Source organism: Diplotaxodon limnothrissa, linkage group LG13 (genome assembly GCF_057381915.1).
Source record: "Diplotaxodon limnothrissa isolate DT_005_m linkage group LG13, D_limnothrissa_male_GT1.1, whole genome shotgun sequence".
NCBI classification, from domain to species: domain Eukaryota; kingdom Metazoa; phylum Chordata; class Actinopteri; order Cichliformes; family Cichlidae; genus Diplotaxodon; species Diplotaxodon limnothrissa.
This window is the reverse complement of record NC_140608.1, coordinates 33,193,057-33,212,946: the sequence shown is the minus strand read 5'-3', so window position 1 is coordinate 33,212,946 and position 19,890 is coordinate 33,193,057. Positions and strand designations below refer to the sequence as shown.

The 19,890-nt window shown below is 44.6% G+C and overlaps 1 protein-coding gene across 1 annotated transcript in view; it reads left to right on the top strand.

Annotated features, from left to right (window-relative positions):
* Window positions 1–19,890, top strand: part of vps8 (VPS8 subunit of CORVET complex) — a 71,486-nt gene that overhangs the window by 42,307 nt on the left and 9,289 nt on the right. Inside the window, exons 21-38 of the mRNA XM_085368980.1 lie at window positions 1,838–2,060; window positions 2,255–2,344; window positions 3,363–3,414; window positions 3,501–3,543; window positions 3,784–3,856; window positions 4,826–4,945; window positions 6,060–6,131; window positions 6,695–6,814; window positions 7,456–7,512; window positions 8,229–8,311; window positions 8,914–8,998; window positions 9,106–9,204; window positions 11,592–11,681; window positions 13,157–13,203; window positions 13,565–13,709; window positions 17,606–17,695; window positions 19,435–19,611; window positions 19,688–19,769. Of these exons, the coding sequence (XP_085225106.1) occupies window positions 1,838–2,060; window positions 2,255–2,344; window positions 3,363–3,414; window positions 3,501–3,543; window positions 3,784–3,856; window positions 4,826–4,945; window positions 6,060–6,131; window positions 6,695–6,814; window positions 7,456–7,512; window positions 8,229–8,311; window positions 8,914–8,998; window positions 9,106–9,204; window positions 11,592–11,681; window positions 13,157–13,203; window positions 13,565–13,709; window positions 17,606–17,695; window positions 19,435–19,611; window positions 19,688–19,769 (1,748 nt within the window). The remainder of the gene's footprint in view (window positions 1–1,837; window positions 2,061–2,254; window positions 2,345–3,362; window positions 3,415–3,500; window positions 3,544–3,783; window positions 3,857–4,825; window positions 4,946–6,059; window positions 6,132–6,694; window positions 6,815–7,455; window positions 7,513–8,228; window positions 8,312–8,913; window positions 8,999–9,105; window positions 9,205–11,591; window positions 11,682–13,156; window positions 13,204–13,564; window positions 13,710–17,605; window positions 17,696–19,434; window positions 19,612–19,687; window positions 19,770–19,890) is intronic.

The following is a 19,890-nucleotide window of genomic DNA, read 5'->3' as shown; positions in this document are numbered from 1 at the left end:
GCTGACTACACACTAACTACACGCTGACTACACGCTGACTACACGCTAACTACACGCTGACTACACGCTAACTACACGCTGACTACACACTAACTACACGCTGACTACACGCTGACTACACGCTAACTACACGCTGACTACACGCTGACTACACACTAACTACACTACTGACTACACTACACGCTGACTACACGCTGACTACACGCTGACTACACTACACGCTGACTACACGCTGACTACACTACTGACTACACTACACACTAACTACACGCTGACTACACGCTGACTACACGCTAACTACACGCTGACTACACGCTGACTACACACTCACTACACACTGACTACACACTAACTACACACTGACTACACACTGACTACACGCTAACTACACGCTGACTACACACTGACTACACGCTAACTACACTACACGCTGACTACACGCTGACTACACGCTGACTACACGCTAACTACACTACACGCTGACTACACGCTGACTACACTACTGACTACACTACACACTGACTACACACTGACTACACGCTGACTACACTACTGACTACACTACACACTGACTACACACTGACTACACGCTGACTACACTACTGACTACACTACACACTGACTACACACTGACTACACGCTGACTACACTACTGACTACACTACACACTGACTACACACTGACTACACGCTGACTACACTACTGACTACACTACACACTAACTACACACTGACTACACGCTAACTACACGCTGACTACACGCTGACTACACACTCACTACACACTGACTACACGCTGACTACACGCTAACTACACGCTGACTACACACTAACTACACACTAACTACACTACTGACTACACTACACGCTAACTACACGCTGACTACACGCTAACTACACGCTGACTACACGCTAACTACACGCTGACTACACGCTGACTACACACTCACTACACACTGACTACACACTAACTACACACTGACTACACAATAACTACACACTGACTACACAATAACTACACACTGACTACACAATAACTACACACTGACTACACAATAACTACACACTGACTACACTACACACTGACTACACACTCACTACACACTGACTACACACTGACTACACACTCACTACACAATAACTACACACTGACTACACACTCACTACACGCTGACTACACGCTGACTACTCTGGTTTTACGTGGCCGATCAACACAATTTAAAAACTGGTATAAAGTCCACACTTTGTCCGTCAGTTGTTCCGTCTGTCCTGCTCACATCTCCAATGGTTGTACACTAACGTGGCTTCACTCCACATCAGCCGCTTTGCTAAAACACCGGTGTCGCACATAAGGACGCTGTCATAGCCTGTCAGCGACGCTGATTGGCTGCGCATATACACATTATTGGTGGACTTTGAGATAAGGTGGCATCGTTCCCATACGGGAGCGGCCAGTAATGACTAACACTGCAAAACAGAATTGTTAAAGTTTTAATTTCAACTCAGGTTAGATTATTTTGTGCGCAATGCAGATTTTCTGTGCGCAGAGACGTGCGAGCAGTGCGCAGCTTAGAGGGAACATTGGTGCACAGGTGTGTATGCTGTAACACTCTGTAAATGTGTGTTTGGGTCTGAGCCAGCACATGGAGTACTTTATACTTCATGTACTGCATCACATCAAAGGGATGAACTGATCCGAATACGTTTTTGTTGTACCACCAACAATGTTGACTTCAGATTTTCTTTTTCTGTGTGTGTGTGTGTGTGTGTGTGTGTGTGTGTGTGTGTGTGTGTGTGTGTGCGTGCGTGCGTGCGTGCGTGTGTGTGTGTGTGTACAGTGACCTCCTCTTTAACCAGCTGTATTCACGGCTGGTAGAGAATATGGTTGCTAAGGCTGTGTTCTTGGAGTCACTGGAGTCGTACGTTGTTGCTGATCGTGTTGGACACCTCACTGCAGCCATTATGAGGGACCTCCTTGACCACTACCATAGTAATGGTATGATGGACAGTCTGGAGAGATGCATCGTCCACCTAGATGTTACCAGCTTGGACATCCAGCAGGTGTGTATGCATGTGTAGTAAAAACCGTCCAGCAAAAACTGTGCGAGCTGTCAAACTCTGTATATAAATCAGAAATGGCGACGAGGTTCTGTGTGTTTGTGTGTTTGTGTCAGCAGCAGCCCACCCAATGACTGAGAACAGTCCGAGTACAGTTATACTGATAAATGGTCCTGTGTGTGTCTGTGTGTGTGTAGGTGGTCCAAGTATGTTGGGAGAACCAGCTCTATGATGCAATGATCTACGTTTTCAACAGTGGGATGAATGACTACATCACTCCAATGGAGGTCGGTCCTTTTGTCTCATAGCAGGGCAGTTTCTTTACAGAAGCATTATTTTATTGTCTGACATGAATTCGAGTAATGAAAATGTGTCATTTTAAGAGACAACAAAGGTTCCAAAGTACGAAAAGTAAGTGTTACTAAAAAGATGGATGAGACTAATGTGGTTGCTTAGCAAAAAGCCAGCGATGTGATTGGGTATAAAAAGGTATGTTAGTGAGGCGGCGTGACTAATCTGCAAAACTGCATCTACAAATACTCATTAATCAACAGTATGCAACACAGGCTCCATCAGAGCTGAAATGTATGCACAGGTTTTAGATCAGAATGTCCACACAATGTCTGTTAGCAAGACAATGCTAAACCTCATGCTACATCTATTCCCACAGCATGGCTTTGTAGTAGCAACTCTATAAACACTGAAGGTCTGTGCAGGCATGAAAACAAAAGTACAACACGGGCGACCCGGGACTGTTGAGCAGCAGGAATCTGCTATCAGACAAGAATGGGACAACAGCCGAACTCACGTCATTGTCATTATCCAAGTACAGCCACTACAACAATGTTTACAGTATCAGTCAGAGGGCAGGAGACAATATAAGGCTTCCTCTCACTTTTATTCAGTGGCAAAGTGTCATTTCATCAGTTTTTGTCCTTATGCATCAGTTTTTATTTAGTTATCGTCTCATTTCATCAGAAATAAAGGTTAATGAACATTTAGGTGAGATGGTGAGATGAACACTGCATTCAGTTCAGTTTTTCCATCTACGTGGATTTAAATGAGAATGATTCATAAAAATCCCGTTTGTTGGGCAGTCTGTCAGGCAGATGTAGAGGGTTGCCATGGCAGCAGAGCTGATTCAGTCATTTGGAGAAGACGGGCCTCCATCTGCACCACGTACTGGTGCATGATGGGTAACAGTTTGTTCACTGATCGTCTCCAAAGCTTTTTCTTTTTTAACAAACCTTTAAAAAAACATCTGAATCGATTGATTCATTGATTGATAAATCCTCTTTATTTCAGAAACTCTTTGCAGTGATTGGTCCAACACTTAAGGAGGGAAGGAGCCTAACAGGTAAAAACCACATTTGATCCGTTGTTGTCCATCTTGATAGCAAAGCTTTTCATCAAATAAATCTCTGCATTTCTGTTCTTGGTTAGATGAGAACGTGGTAATGGGAAACAAACTACTCGTGTACATAAGGTAACTCATCCTCAGTTTATTGTAGCATAAACCCCTGTTTAGCATAAATGCTACGTTTACTGTGGACGAGCAGTCGAACGTTTATTGTGATTTTAAGCTCGTGGCTTTAGGTTTGTGCACCTGAGTCGAACTTTTCACAGCCATTAATCTTTGTATTATGTACACACCACTGTTTATGCATATATCTGACAATATATGGTGTGTGTGTGTGTGTGTGTGTGTGTGTGTGTGCGCGCGTAGCTGTTGTCTTGCAGGGAGGGCGTATCCACTTGGAGATATCCCAGAAGACCTTGTGGTTCAAGTCAAGAACCAGGTATGCAGATACAGTTGTACTGATTAACTACGCTGTACTGTGATTATAAATCACAGCGCCTGCAGGTCCATCAATACTGTGAACGTCTATTATCAGTGAAGACTGTTGCTCTTGCTGGTTGGTAACAGAAATACTAGCTGGTTAAACACATTTTTTCCCGGTTCAGTTCATTCTGATAGCACCAGTCACGAGACGCTCCAGCAGAGTAAACTGGACACAACCAACCACAGCGATGTGCTGATGTTAGCGTGTAAGGAAACACGGCTAAGGACAGTTTTAGTGATATAGCAGAGGAATATAGCTGGTTGGGTCAGTGCCCTCCCAGCCTGTTTTCAAAATCAGCTGGATGTTTGCCACACTATCATGCTCACTATAATAGGGACTAATTTAGTCTCATAAGCCTTCTGGGTCAGGGCCTTCCCAGAAGGGAAAGCAGGAATGGCATTCAAGTCTTGGAGATCATCACTCACAGCGTGATTCAGTTTGGGATTGTTAGAGGAACACCAGACGATGATCTGAGATCAGATTTGTGATCCTCAAACTCAAAGGAAATCTTAAAAAAGATTCAACCTTTAATCTTCGTGTGAAGCCATTTTTTTCTTTGGATGCACATTTGGGGTCATTGCTCTGCTGAAAGGTGAAATTCGTCCTCGTCGTCAGCATTCCAGCAGACACACTTTTGTATCACATTTAACATCGTTTCTTGTTTTTTCTGTCTGCTTGGGTACAACATGCAGGGTCCACACAGCTCAGCATCGCCTCAGGTGTGACTGTTAGAAGGGTTTGTTTACGGCATCATCTGTTGAGCAGCTCTGGGAGTTTTAGACTCGCTGGTTTGTCTCATCGGATTATCTGACGCAGAAATCAGTCACCGGGAACATCCGTGGATTAATCCCAGAGAAACCTTTCAGTGATGCCTTTTTTCTAAACACTGGTAACTAATGTTTGACATGTTCTTGTGTCTGTCAGGTTTTTGACTTCCTAATCCGTCTCCACTCAGCCGACTCGTCCGAGGAAGAGGACGTTTTCCCATTCATTCGTACACTCCTCCACTTTGACACCAGGGAATTTCTCAATGTTCTCGCCATGGTGAGATTAAAATTTTAAATGTAATCAGAATGTATTCAGATCTGGGTTTTTATTTTGTTTGTTGTTGTTTGTGGTTTAGCCTGGCGTGGTTTGATGGTTTAATGGTTTACCCAGTTGGCTGGTTTCCCTGGTTCGACTGCAGGAGAAGATGCAAATTCCCCTGGGAAGATCGTCTGTCATTAAATATGGCAAACAGCGACAATCATGAACATAAAGAATCTTACAAAGAGTGGGCATACAGAGCAGCAGCATGCAGAGACAGTGATCAAACACAGTGCGCTCTGCATGCACAGTATCCAAATTCTTTTCTGGGTTTATTGGGCGTCAAGTTAAGCTCTTTGGTATCAACTTGGAGTAGATAACTTTATATAGATACTTCTCCAAGTTCCTCACATCTTAGCTAGCTCCGTCACACAGCATTTATCAGTGCGCTTCAATGCTAACATGCACATTTTTTGTTTTTAGACGTTGAATTCACGGGTCAGTGTTTTGGACTGTCATTTCTGACAGTTGTTACTGTGTCAGAGGACTCCAACACAGCTTACTTTACAAACAGGAGGAAGAGTGTGATGCCAGGGGAGCTGAGCAGGTATGCAGGGAGCTCCAAGCTTAACATGAGTCCAGCCTTTTCTTTAATGTCTGTTTGCTTTGCAGTGGGAATCAGAGTTGACAGGCAGGGTTGCAAAGGGGAGGGGTCAGGAAAAGTCAAGACTTGGGCACTGGGCCGAAACGTCAGGGAAGTGGAAAACTGCACGCTAAGTATTACTGAGTGTGTGCGACTACAACGATCTGATGATGCCTGGAGTTTTATACTGAGTGGCAGAGGAAACCAGGCGTGTCAGCTAAGGACGCAGACGACAACGTGTGTGCTCCGTGTCCTCTGAAGGAAAGGAAAAGTGGCGTTCCCTTAACGCAGAGAGGCAGAGTGAACGTGAAGCGGCAGGTCGGCACTGGGAGACCACCACAGTACCCTGAAAGATCACCTTTAGGGCACAAGTGTAGATGTATGCTAATAACCACAGAGTGCAGACCGATGTGGGAGTTTCCCTCAAAAAGGGAAATGTTACTTTTATGGTTGTTCTTCACTCATTATGATGTTCTCACTTCTTTCTAGACATTTGAGGACTTTAAAAATGACAAGCAGGCCCTTGAGTACCAGCAGAGGATAGTGGACATCTTACTTCAGGTAAAACGACAATGTGGGCAGTGAGCACAGGACGCACACGCCGGCTGTGAAGAACTCTTTATTACTATGTGTGGCGGCGGCTTTCCAGCGCTGGCCGCCCACACTCTGCCCCACAGCCTTCCTGACACAACACCCTGTGTGTGTCGGGTCTTTCTTATGGACATGACTTTCAGATGCTGTTCTTCATCTGTTTGTTTGTAGGCCTCACACTTTTGTGAAGGACACACTGAACACCAATTAAACAAAACCGCTGCGCTATCTTTGGCATTTCATAGATCCAGTTAGTGGATGCAAATAAAAAATAGTCTGAAAACGTCAGTCCTTGCGTCTTTGACTGAGTGATTCAGTGTTAAGTTGATGGAAATGGTCTGGGACCAGGACTGCACTGAAAACACTTTGGAAGTCCTTCAGAAACTAAATCTGGCTCCAGACTTTTGCACAGTGCTGTAGATAAAACCCAAAATAAGAAATTCTTTATTTTTTACCATATTTGGGAAATAAAGCGGACTTAATGGCAAACGTCGGTGCAGTCATGACTGTGGTTTGCATTTCTGTTTCTCTAGGTAATGGTGGACAACGCAGACTTCACTCCCTCCCAAGTGGGCGGGCTCTTCACCTTTTTAGCTCGTCAGTTGGCCAAACCAGACAACACCCTGTTTGTGAACAGGAAGCTCTTTGATCAGGTGACCAGTAGCTGTTATACGTTCAGTCTTTTTTTGAGCTAGGCCGTCCTCGAAGCAATTTCAATGTTTATTCAGCATTTCTGATTTGACTACCTCACGGCCTGAGCACAAAAACACATGACCATGAACAGATTGATTTCCTAATTTGGATCACACCATCGAATCCTGCCTGGATTTAGAGGAGGAACTAGAACCATTATTCTCCTTGAGAAGCAGCTTCCAGATGTGTGACGTAGCACAAACACAAACCTGTTTTCTCTGCTTGCTTACTTGTGTTGAAATAAATGAGTTTTTGATTCTGTGTTGTTCACAGCTTGAGCGTATCTGTACAGGTGAACTGCATCAGGCAGCCGCCTGCACCTCTCTGTTTGCAAAGTGTTCATTCCTCTGGCAAAGTCGTGTCTGTGCACACAAAGTGTTTAGACTTTATTAACATATTAGTGTAACATATGAAGGATTGAAGATGATCTAGTCTTAGCAACAGCACATCTTACCCTCTCGCAGATGTAACGAGACTTAAGCCAGACGGACTCTCGACTATGACCTGAAAACAAGTCGATGACGTTTCACCTTTGAGTCTTTAAATGAATTGGTTTGTCTTTCCTCTTTCTGATCTTTCAATGATCTCATTGTCTGTGCAGGTGCTGGAGTTCCTTTGTTGTCCGGACGATGATTCCCGACACACTGAAAGGCAGCAGGTTAAATACACAAACCTCCGTCTCTCTCGTGACCTTGCGCTTGCTCGCCGCTCTCAACAGTTGCCTTGGTGCCGATAGGCGTCAGCGAGCTCCAGCGTGTCGACCTCCTGGCACAGGAACCAGACGCAGCGTTTTCTAAAACACTGGCGTGGTCGCCTGCTTTGTGCTCTGGTTGTAAATGTGCGTCAGGATGACGGACTGCTGGGAGTGCAGGTCCTCGGAGCCCTACGGCTGATGCTGGCAGCAGTATTCAGCTTTGTTCACACATCATAGAAAATACACCAAATGTTTACACTGAGAAAAGGAACCGTTTTAAGACAAACATGAGCTCATTTTGAATTTGGCATTCGGAGCAGCACATCTGAAAGTCTGTGTTTCCCACAGCGCAGCATCCCTCCTTCTTTTAACTACAGTCTGTAAACGGCAGCGAGCAGCTGCTGGACTTCAGCGGTGTTCTTGTCTGACATACAGCTGTGGGCAGGATCATCGTTTCACTGAACGGTTCTCCTTCCAGGATCGACTGATTGTACAGAATACATCTTTAATAACTGTGAGACCTCGTAGATTAGAGAAAATCCAGACTTGAGCACCCGAGTCACTAAAGATGCTGCGTCATTAGAGCTCGCCCTTGATGAGTAAATGAGAACCTTTGACCACAACTACTGCATTCAGCTGCTGATTCAAGCGTAATAACTAACTTTGTGATTGATTTAAAGGTTCTGCTGGAGCTCCTGCAGGTCGGGGGCGTGGTCCAGTTTAATGAAGAAAGACTCCTGATGCTGGCAGAGAAAGCCAAGTTGTAAGTAGCTGAACACAACGAAGGAGAATTCAGTTTTAACAACTTTTAACTGCAGCATTTATCAACACGTATGCAAACTTTGCATGAGCAACTTTTAGTTCACTCCTGATTTAACTGACTGCTGTGGTTCCACCAGCCTTTGAAGGAAAAATGTCTCTTTGAGTTTTCTTGCTTTAAACAAGTGCACACTGAGGGCAACAGATGAACCAAGCAGAGTTTGGATTTGTTTGGCAAAAACCTGAAATCGTGTGTAAACCTGGACTCAGAGAAGGGAAAGTTGAGAAGTTTCTAAATGTGAAGGTTACTGATAGATTTGTCCGTATGAACAGTGCAAAGCACAAAGCCATGTGAGTGAGAGAAAATACACAGTGTTTTATTGCTGCTTTAACTTTGTCAGTATTTGATATGCACGACATATTTGTGATACACCAATTTCACTCTTGTGCATTTTCACATCAACACATATAGGAGTGTGGATCTTTTGCCTTACATACGTTACCTGTGAAAACAGCTGAGAGAGTTTATATATGAACACATCATGTAATTCAAATGGTAGCAATGCTGCAGGATTTTCTTCTTATTATCATGTGTTTTGCCACCAGCTACCAAATCTGTGAATTTCTTTATGAGAAGAATCATCAGTATGACATGATCATTGACTGCTACCTGAAAGACCCCCTCAGAAAGGTGAGATTATTCAGGTCATTTGACTTAAAAGTGTAAACTTGCAAATGTATTATGCTGTATATGTAGATATTATATCTATGGAATAATTGAGTGTGACTGTTTGTCAGTGGGAAATCTTTAACTACATCCACAACCTGCTGTCCATGCCTGGATACAGCCACGAGGAAAAACAACGAGTCAAGAGCAAAGTGCTGAAGCACATAAGGGTTAGTACACACACACACACACACACACACACACAGCTGTGCATTACATCCTGGTGCTTATTACTGTGGTAGATGGTGGGTTGAGTGTGACAGTCACAGGCTAAATGGGTCACATTGGTAGGTGTTTAATGAGAGATTTCTAACATTTCTGACAGTGGTTAGCAGGCTGTAGGTCGCTCACTCTGTCAATAGCAGAGTGTTCACAAAAGAGCCTGTTCTGACTCTGACTGATGTGAGTCCACTTTGGTTTCTTTTTTTACAAACGTGTATTTGCAATATATGCGTCACTGTTACTGTGAAGGGTCGACAGTTAGTACAAGTATTTGTAATTTTGTGCTTCAACATGAAAGACAATCAACATGGGATTAAAGTGGAAGCTTTAATTCAAGAGGTTTAACAACAGTGTGGCCTTAACTGTCCCAAATGACAGAAGCTCAGAAATCAGTCTGGTCTGAAGGTCCGTCAGATGTCTTGGATGTCCTTCGTCTATGCTGTTTCCTGTCTGTAGATGCTCTGGCAGGCTTTTGTTGTTGACACCTCAAGCTGCTCCTTGTTTGCGGTTCTCTCTTGTTGTGTTTAGTGCATTAAATAAAAGAAATCAACAGCTGTTTTTGGTCTTTTGTTAGTTTTATTCTTGTAGAAATGATTTCAGTCCACACAGGAAGCAGACCCTATAGTTTCCTGCCACATCTTTATTACCCTGTTGCCAGGCAGAAATGCAGTCACCCTACACAGATCAAACACAGGATGTATGTAGTAGATATGATAATGAAGTCTTATCTATTCAGAGAAAGGAAACCGGACGCTGTCTGAGTTTGGGAGGTTCCATGCCTGCACTTGCCTTACCGAGGGTTAAGCATTGATGTGCCACTGCAGGAAGAAAGTCTTCGTACATAACAAATAATGTTTTTCACTCTGAAGCTGCTGCGTTGGATCACGATTAGATGAATAACAATAATGTGTACTGTATTAATCCCCGTGGGGAAATTCCTCTCTGCATTGAACCTGATCACTCAGTGAAGCAGTGGGCAGCCATTAGGCGCCCGGGGAGCAGTGTGTAGGGACGGTGCCTTGCTCAGGGGTACCTCAAGGGTAGCCGTTCAGGGGAATCGAACCCCTGACCTTCTGATCACGGGTCCAACACTTTACCCACTGAGCTAGCTATCTTCTTGTCTTGAGGATCTCTCGGGTTGCTTTTGCAGTTTTCTGTGGTCGTCTGCTGTCTGCAGTCTGCAGCGCGCCCTGTACACGTCACAGGTTATCCTGATGCTTCTGTCAGCACACCATCAGTTAACACTTGCGAGCTGGTTTCAGTTGACACACATGCTCATCCTTATTTCAGTGTCTCGACGAAGTTAAGACCTGGATGGCCTCAAATTTTCTTAATTTTAACGAGGAAAAAACTGAAGCGATCATCTTTGGATCAAGCTGCTATTCTAGTACCCCGGATCTGCACACTTTGGCACCTTGTGTTAAACCGCATGCCAAAAATCTGGGGGTTATCCCTGATAATAAGTTTACCTTTGAGTAACAGATTAACTCTGTTGTACAGCGGTCCTTTTTTAAATCTTATCCAAGGTGAGATCATTCTTATCTTTTAAAAAACTAAAACGGGCAGTTCACGCTTTTATGGACCACTGTAATCCTTCATATGTAGCTGTTAGCCAGCGTTGTCTAGCACGGCTCCAGCTGGTCCAGAGCGCTGCAGCTCGTCTCCTGACACGAAGAGACGCAAACACGTTTCCCCGGTGCTCGCCGCACTGGCTCCCAGTCCGCTTTAGAATTAAATCCAACATTTTATTGATGAATATAAAGCGCTGAACGGTCAGGCTCCAGAGTATCTGTCTGACTGGCTGCAGCCTTATTTGAGCTCTTAGATCAAGTGATCTCTTGCTCCTGGCCACGTCTGAGTCCAGGCTGCTTCAGAGAGGTGACCGGGCGTTTGCGGTGCCGCAAATCTGTCATTGATATTGTTTGTTACTGTGTAATCTTTCATCTTTGTGCAGCACTTTGGCCAACATTTTGCTGTTATTAAATGTGCTATATAAATAAAAACAAAGTAAAAAACCAACATGGCCTCGTGGGGTCTTTGTGTAAACACAGCTGTAATTCTCAGACAGTCCGATCTCATCTTGGTCAATGAATTTGAAATATTCTGTGATTGCAGATGCAAAACGGATTACAAAATATCAACCTAAACACTCAGAGACTAAGTAGACATGAACTAATAGTTGAAGCACTTGCAGTCTGCTTGAATCCCAGTTTGCTGCTATTTTTAAATGTTTCCCTTTTTTCCACATGTCTGTATTTGCAAATTCAGGAGGATGAATGAAGGATGAAACTGTCTGACCAAAAATACCAAAACATTTTGTAACATACCTTCACAGGACGTGGTGACCCTTGACCCCAGCAAATCAGCTGACTTAGTGCTGTTTCATTTCACCTCCGAGGTGCAGGACATCGTCTCTGAGCTTCAGGTGAGGTCAACAGAAATACTGATGTTATTCCTCGTTGTAGTTTCTGAAGCCTAATCAAAGCCTCGAACAGCACAAATATTAAAACCTGAGGACTGCTGTCCAAACCTTTGCCTTCTTCGTTTGTTGTGTATCAGATAAAATACATATGTTGTGCATTTTCCAAAGGGCTGTAAACAGTACAGTATTTACAATAGTCTTCATATCGCACTTTTCTACTTCATGCAGCATGCCTCATTCACACATGCATGTTTTTCTCTCCATAACTGCTTTTTATCTAACATTCACACTCTCAACAGTGAATTGCAGAGCAGGGTTCAGTATCTTGTCCACAGATGCAGACTCGAGCAGCCAGGGGTCAAACAACCAACCTTAGAATTAGTAGATGCTCTAACTCGTGAGCTACAGCCTCCCAGTTTCCGTTCATTTGTCTCTTAAGTCATAATGTTGGGCTTCAAGTCTAATTTTAGTCCCTCTTTCAGAGCCGTTGCCAGAGCTCCTATCAGAGGATGCTGAGATAGTTTGACTCTTATGAAACTGAAGACCAGTTTTTGGAGGATTGCTAAACAGTGATTGTGTAAGGGTTGTGTCACAGTGAGCTCTGGTAGTGCTCTTTCTGTGGGGCGATCGTGGCTCAAGAGTTGGGAGTTCGTCTTGTAATCGAAAGGTTGCCGGTTCGAGCCCCGGCTTGGGCAGTCTCGGTCGTTGTGTCCTTGGGCAAGACGACGTTGCCTACTGGTGGTGGTCAGAGGCCCCGGTGGCGCCAGTGTCCGGCAGCCTCGCCTCTGTCAGTGCCCCAGGGTGGCTGTGGCTACAATGTAGCTGCCATCAGTGTGTGGATGATGGATGACTGGATGTGTAAAGCGCTTCGGGGTCCCTAGTGGGGACTAGTAAAGCGCTATACAAATACATTTACCATTTCTGTCCCTGCTCACACAAAGGAACAGATACTAGTCCTGCTTCTGGTTTGATCCCCATCTAGAGCTCTGTTTGGCTCTTGTCATGTAGCAGCTCGTCTCCTCTCATGTTGAGGCGCAGCAAACCTGTGTGAATGTGACATCCTGGAGGAGCTGGACTACCTGTAACCTGTGATACAATCTTTTGACAAGGACACTAGAAAAGCAAAACTAGAAAAAAGATCATTCAGCAGGGATGAAGAGAAAGCAGTGGTCTCCATCACATCAGTAGGTTGGTGGTTCCATCCCTGGCTGCTTCAGTCAGCATGCCAAATATCCCTGGGCAAGATACTAACCCCAAGTCGCTCTCCGGTGTGTGATTGTTAGATGAGGCCTGTTGTATAAAGTGCTTTGAGTGCTTCAGGAGAGTAGAAAAGTGCTATATAATCGATCCATTCACCATCAAAGCAGGTTAAATGCATAGAAACTGTTTCCTAATAAGACATATTGGTGCTTTATACTCTGATATTCTCCTATTTTTTGAGTGATTATGTAAAATATTCTTCTTCTCTCTCTCTCAAGGATGATCAGCTGCTTTTCAATTTCCTCAACTGCCTCTTGGAGCCACGGTACGGTGTGCGTTTTACCATCTGCCGTCTTAAGCTTTGATTATGCTCTCTTGCAGACACAGCTGGAGATGTTATTGCCAAGTAGTTCTGCTGTTATACTCCTGTTTAAGTCAGGTGCATAGTTGGTGCCATGTAAATTGTCCAGCTGTGAGTGTGTCGTCAGGAAAGATTGGGAGGCACGCAAATGTTTGCACAGAGCTTTGTGGGGACCCTTGTGCTCAGCATCTGATAGTGAAAATCACTTGGACATGAGCAGAAGCCAGCAGACTTGCAGATGCACAAAGTTGAATCAATCCTGCATTTCTCTCTCTCATCCTAATTATGTTCTTCTTCTCCTTATGTGGTCATCTGCTCTTCTCAGGGAAGGCCCTCATTCAGGGTCCATCTTACCTCAAGAAGGTGACCTCCATGAGCTTCTGCTGGATTTAATGTGCCGCTTTGCCCCAGACCAGCTTCTGAGCTTTCTCCACACCTCCCAGCACTACAGACTAGAAGATGCAATACAAGTACTATTATAATTCTTCTTTGCATGTTTCTGTGTACAGAAGTTAAAAACCAAATTATTCCATAAACAGCTGCATTAGTTAATGTATGGAGTAATCTTGAGTGTGTCTGGGTAGAACATAGTTTCTATAGCTATATATAGAAGCCGCGATAGAAGCCGTGATAGAAGCCGCGATAGAAGCTGTGATAGAAGCCGCGATAGAAGCTGTGATAGAAGCTCTGATAGAAACTGTGATAGAAGCTGTGATAGAAGCTGTGATAGAAGCCGCGATAGAAGCCGTGATAGAAGCTGTGATAGAAGCCGCGATAGAAGCTCTGATAGAAGCTGTGATAGAAGCTGTGATAGAAGCCGCGATAGAAGCTGCGATAGAAGCTGCGGTAGAAGCTGTGATAGAAGCTGTGATAGAAGCCGTGATAGAAGCTGTGATAGAAGCTGTGATAGAAGCCGCGGTAGAAGCTGCGATAGAAGCTCTGATAGAAGCTGTGATAGAAGCCGCGATAGAAGCCGTGATAGAAGCTGTGATAGAAGCCGCGATAGAAGCCGTGATAGAAGCTCTGATAGAAGCTGTGATAGAAGCCGCGATAGAAGCTCTGATAGAAGCTGCGATAGAAGCTGTGATAGAAGCCGCGATAGAAGCCGCGATAGAAGCTCTGATAGAAGCTGTGATAGAAGCCGCGATAGAAGCTCTGATAGAAGCTGCGATAGAAGCCGCGGTAGAAGCCGCGATAGAAGCCGCGATAGAAGCTGTGATAGAAGCTGTGATAGAAGCCGTGATAGAAGCCGCGATAGAAGCTGTGATAGAAGCTGTGATAGAAGCCGCGGTAGAAGCTGCGATAGAAGCCGTGATAGAAGCTGTGATAGAAGCTGTGATAGAAGCCGTGATAGAAGCCGTGATAGAAGCTGTGATAGAAGCTCTGATAGAAGCCGCGATAGAAGCTGTGATAGAAGCCGCGGTAGAAGCTGCGATAGAAGCCGTGATAGAAGCTGTGATAGAAGCTGTGATAGAAGCCGTGATAGAAGCCGTGATAGAAGCTGTGATAGAAGCTCTGATAGAAGCCGCGATAGAAGCTGTGATAGAAGCTGTGATAGAAGCTCTGATAGAAGCCGTGATAGAAGCCGTGATAGAAGCTGTGATAGAAGCCGCGATAGAAGCCGCGGTAGAAGCCGCGATAGAAGCTGTGATAGAAGCTGTGATAGAAGCCGTGATAGAAGCCGCGATAGAAGCTGTGATAGAAGCTGTGATAGAAGCCGCGGTAGAAGCTGCGATAGAAGCCGTGATAGAAGCTGTGATAGAAGCCGCGATAGAAGCTGTGATAGAAGCCGTGATAGAAGCTGTGATAGAAGCTGTGATAGAAGCCGTGATAGAAGCCGTGATAGAAGCTGTGATAGAAGCTCTGATAGAAGCCGTGATAGAAGCTGTGATAGAAGCCGCGATACAAGCTGTGATAGAAGCTCTGATAGAAGCTGTGATAGAAGCTGTGATAGAAGCCGCGATAGAAGCTGCGATAGAAGCCGCGATAGAAGCTCTGATAGAAGCTGTGATAGAAGCTGCGATAGAAGCCGCGATAGAAGCTGTGATAGAAGCTGTGATAGAAGCCGTGATAGAAGCAGAGATAGAAGCCGCGATAGAAGCCGTGATAGAAGCTGTGATAGAAGCTCTGATAGAAGCTGCGGTAGAAGCCGCGATAGAAGCAGAGATAGAAGCCGCGATAGAAGCCGTGATAGAAGCTGTGATAGAAGCTCTGATAGAAGCTGCGGTAGAAGCCGCGATAGAAGCTGTGATAGAAGCCGCGATAGAAGCTGTGATAGAAGCTGTGATAGAAGCTGTGATAGAAGCCGCGGTAGAAGCCGCGATAGAAGCCGCGATAGAAGCTGCGATAGAAGCTGTGATAGAAGCTGTGATAGAAGCCGCGATAGAAGCTGTGATAGAAGCTGTGATAGAAGCCGCGATAGAAGCCGCGATAGAAGCCGCGATAGAAGCTGTGATAGAAGCCGCGATAGAAGCCGCGATAGAAGCCGCGATAGAAGCTGTGATAGAAGCTCTGATAGAATGCCGTGATAGAAGCTGTGATAGAAGCTGTGATAGAAGCCGCGGTAGAAGCCGCGATAGAAGCTGTGATAGAAGCTGTGATAGAAGCTCTGATAGAAGCTGTGATAGAAGCCGCGGTAGAAGCCGCGATAGAAGCTCTGATAGAAGCTGTGATAGAAGCTCTGATAGAAGCTGTGATAGAAGCCGCAATAGAAGCTGTGATAGAAGCTGTGATAGAAGCCGTGATAGAAGCCGCGATAGAAGCTGTGATAGAAGCTGTGATAGAAGCTGTGATAGAAGCTGCGATAGAAGCTGTGATAGAAGCCGCGATAGAAGCTGTGATAGAAGCTCTGATAGAAGCTCTGATAGAAGCTGTGATAGAAGCTGTGATAGAAGCCGCGATAGAAGCTGTGATAGAAGCTGTGATAGAAGCTGTGATAGAAGCTGCGATAGAAGCCGCGATAGAAGCTGTGATAGAAGCTCTGATAGAAGCTCTGATAGAAGCTGTGATAGAAGCTGTGATAGAAGCCGTGATAGAAGCCGCGATAGAAGCTGCGATAGAAGCTGTGATAGAAGCTGCGATAGAAGCTGTGATAGAAGCCGCGATAGAAGCTGTGATAGAAGCTCTGATAGAAGCTGTGATAGAAGCCGTGATAGAAGCTGTGATAGAAGCCGTGATAGAAGCTGTGATAGAAGCCGCGATAGAAGCTGTGATAGAAGCTCTGATAGAAGCTGTGATAGAAGCTGCGATAGAAGCTGTGATAGAAGCTGCGATAGAAGCTGTGATAGAAGCTGCGATAGAAGCTGTGATAGAAGCTGCGATAGAAGCTGTGATAGAAGCCGCGATAGAAGCTGTGATAGAAGCTGTGATAGAAGCTGCGATAGAAGCTGTGATAGAAGCTGTGATAGAAGCTGCGATAGAAGCTGTGATAGAAGCTGCGATAGAAGCTGCGATAGAAGCTCTGATAGAAGCTGTGATAGAAGCTGCGATAGAAGCTGTGATAGAAGCTGCGATAGAAGCTGTGATAGAAGCCGCGATAGAAGCTGTGATAGAAGCTGTGATAGAAGCTGCGATAGAAGCTGTGATAGAAGCTGCGATAGAAGCTGTGATAGAAGCTGTGATAGAAGCTGTGATAGAAGCCGTGATAGAAGCTGTGATAGAAGCTGTGATAGAAGCCGTGATAGAAGCTGTGATAGAAGCTGTGATAGAAGCCGTGATAGAAGCTGTGATAGAAGCTGTGATAGAAGCTGTGATAGAAGCTGTGATAGAAGCTCTGATAGAAGCTGTGATAGAAGCCGCGGTAGAAGCCGCGATAGAAGGTGTGGGGTCCTCGTCGTTGAGATAACTCACTGGGTTTCAGCTCTTCAGGTGGGAAGAAGATTAAAGGTTTTTGTAGTCTTTCATAGCTTCATTTGCCTTCAAGCTGCTTTTTTAGAAGTTTTACTGCAGTCTGTTAAGTATCTACAGATCCACCAGGACACCGAACTAACCTCATCTTAAGAAGAAGAGATGTCTGCGCAGCTGTGATGATGAAATTGTTGCCTAGAGTCAGGATGAACACTTTAAATGCAGTTGAACTCTTTTTCTTGCTGTTGACTGTGCACAGTGCACGCATGCTCGACACAGTGTAGGAAATACGATTTAAAATGTAAATTTAAATTCACAAGTCTTAAATGGGTGTTTTCAAATATAAGAAATTACACAGGGTGTAAGGATGATCTACACCCTGAGTGTCAATCATAAACACAGCAAGCTGGAGCAGCTCAGTGGAAAGAATCAAGCAGCATGTTAGTCGTGACTGCACAGGTAAGCATCCTGCAGCCAGACTGAGGCGACCGTGTTAAACATTCAATGTTTTTATCTCTAGATAACTCAGAAGCACCACTGCAACGAAGCTACAGCCTACCTGCTGGAGATGAAAGGAGATGTTCACGGAGCATTTGCTGTCTCATTAGAGGTAACAGCATAACATCAAAATACCAATTCAGCTGATTTATATAGCAACACTTGCGATTTAAACTGTGAGGTAAAGACTCTACAATATTTATGCTCTAATCGTAAACCTTTTTAACTCGAGACAACAAGCAATGACCTTACTGCCTTACTGCCCACTTTGTTGGGCTGCCACGCTGTCACATCCTTTTGACATCAGAGCTGTTTTAATTCTTGGTGGCATCGAGGTGCTGAAACATTCGTCAGAGGTTCTGATTGATCTTCACACCAGAGGTCCTCTGGGCGGGGTGACTGGTTCTTATATGGTGCTTTTCTACTCTTCTGAGCACTCAAAGCGCTTTATACAACTTGTGCATTCACCCATTCACACCAGCACATTTTTCTAAGTGCTTTCTAGCTAACATTCACACACATGCATGTATCTCGCCCAAGGATATTTGACTAGGGGAAGTCAGGAATCGAACCACCAACCTTCTGATCAGTAGATGACCTGCTCTACCGCCTGAGCTGGTCATCTGAGTATATTCAGGAAACCAGTTTGAGATTGTTTGAGCTTTGTGACGTGATGCGTTATCCTGCTGGAAGCAGCCATCATGTACACTGTGGTTGTAAAGGGACGGGCAATACTTTGGCAGGATGTAGCATTTAAACAATGTTTAATTAAGCGTTGTGCGATATGACAAAATGAAAACATCTATTGTTTCATATTATACGCTGTTGTTTGTTTCGCGGCGTCGCAAAACTGTTTACGGCAATATTTTTTCATGGTCTGGATGGTCACCGCGTGGATGCAGGCACAGAGAAAACCAGAGAAGATGGCGGCTGTTACAACTTATGTGTAGAAATGTATCGTTTAATGCATCGGTCAAAACACTCGACGCCCAGCTGAAAACACTTCACACAAGCTGCCCAAGAGTCACTGAGCTGACAGGAAAAGCTGTGCTTTATATCGTTCTCGGGACGAGAACTGTGACATATCTGAGATTTCTGTCGTGTCGCACAGTTCTAACTTAATTGGTACTTAGAGACCTAAAGTGTGCTACACACAGGGCTGGATGGATCCATGTTTTCATGTTCATGTCAAATTCTGATCTTCCTGTCTGAATGTTGCTGTAGAAATTGCGGCTCATCAAATTAGTGTTTCCTGGCTTCTGTTGTGAAAAGTGTTGCCTCAGTTTCCTGTTCTTAGCTGAAGTGGTGCCTCCTGTAATCGGCTCCTGCTGTAGCCCTTTAAGAATAACTGGCTTTAATGAGCCGTCATCTGAGCTACTGTTTCCTTCGCATCAGCTCGATGCAGAATACCTATACTCCTCAGACTGCAGCATCAATGAGGCATTTTTGCTCAGAGAATTGCTCACTGGGTAGTTTCTTTTCTGTAAACCCTACAAGATGGTTTTGTGGGCAAATCCAAGCCGATCAATCAGCCTGTCTGTCACCAACAACCATGTTCAAAGTCACTTTGCACCCAAACCTTCCCAGTTTCACTTTGAACTTCAGCAGCTTGGCCTGAATGCACTTAGCAGCTGCTGTGTGATTGGCTGAGTCAATACTCTCATTGCAAAGCAGATGAACACGTGTAACAAAGTGACCTGTAAGTGGTATGTTGGTGTTTACACAGACAGTGTTTTTCATTGTGAAGTAAAACATTTTCATACTTAAAATAGTGAAAGACCAGGTTGTTATACTGCTGCTGTCTTATGGATGTAATTGTTGTGTCAAAAAGCTTTTTTGCTCTCTGTGAAGACCCTGAAGGAAACACTGTGTGCTCTGACTGCTGAGAGTGACAGTGGAGCGAAGGATGGGAGATGGGACGAGGCTGTAAGAACTGAATCGGTGCTGATGAAATTAAAGGAGTCTGTGAATGACATCATTGTCTTCTGTCATCGAAGTTGTCAGGGCCTGGACCAGAAACAGAGAGAGGTGGGTGCTGTGCGTGGGTACGCTTGCTGTGAAGAACTGGCATTGCTAGTTATTCCTTGTTTTCCTTATCTCACAGGTTCTCTGGTTTCCACTGTTGGACACAATGATGGCGTCTCAGAAACAAGTAAAGGGGCTCAATGCTAAACACACCTCTGACGGTAACAGTTTGCATGCATCACTACACATGTAAACAAAGATGCCTCACTATGACGATGCTTCCTCTCTAGTCTTTCAGATCTGTGCAGCTCTCTGATGGCTTTTTGTAAATTTAACACATTT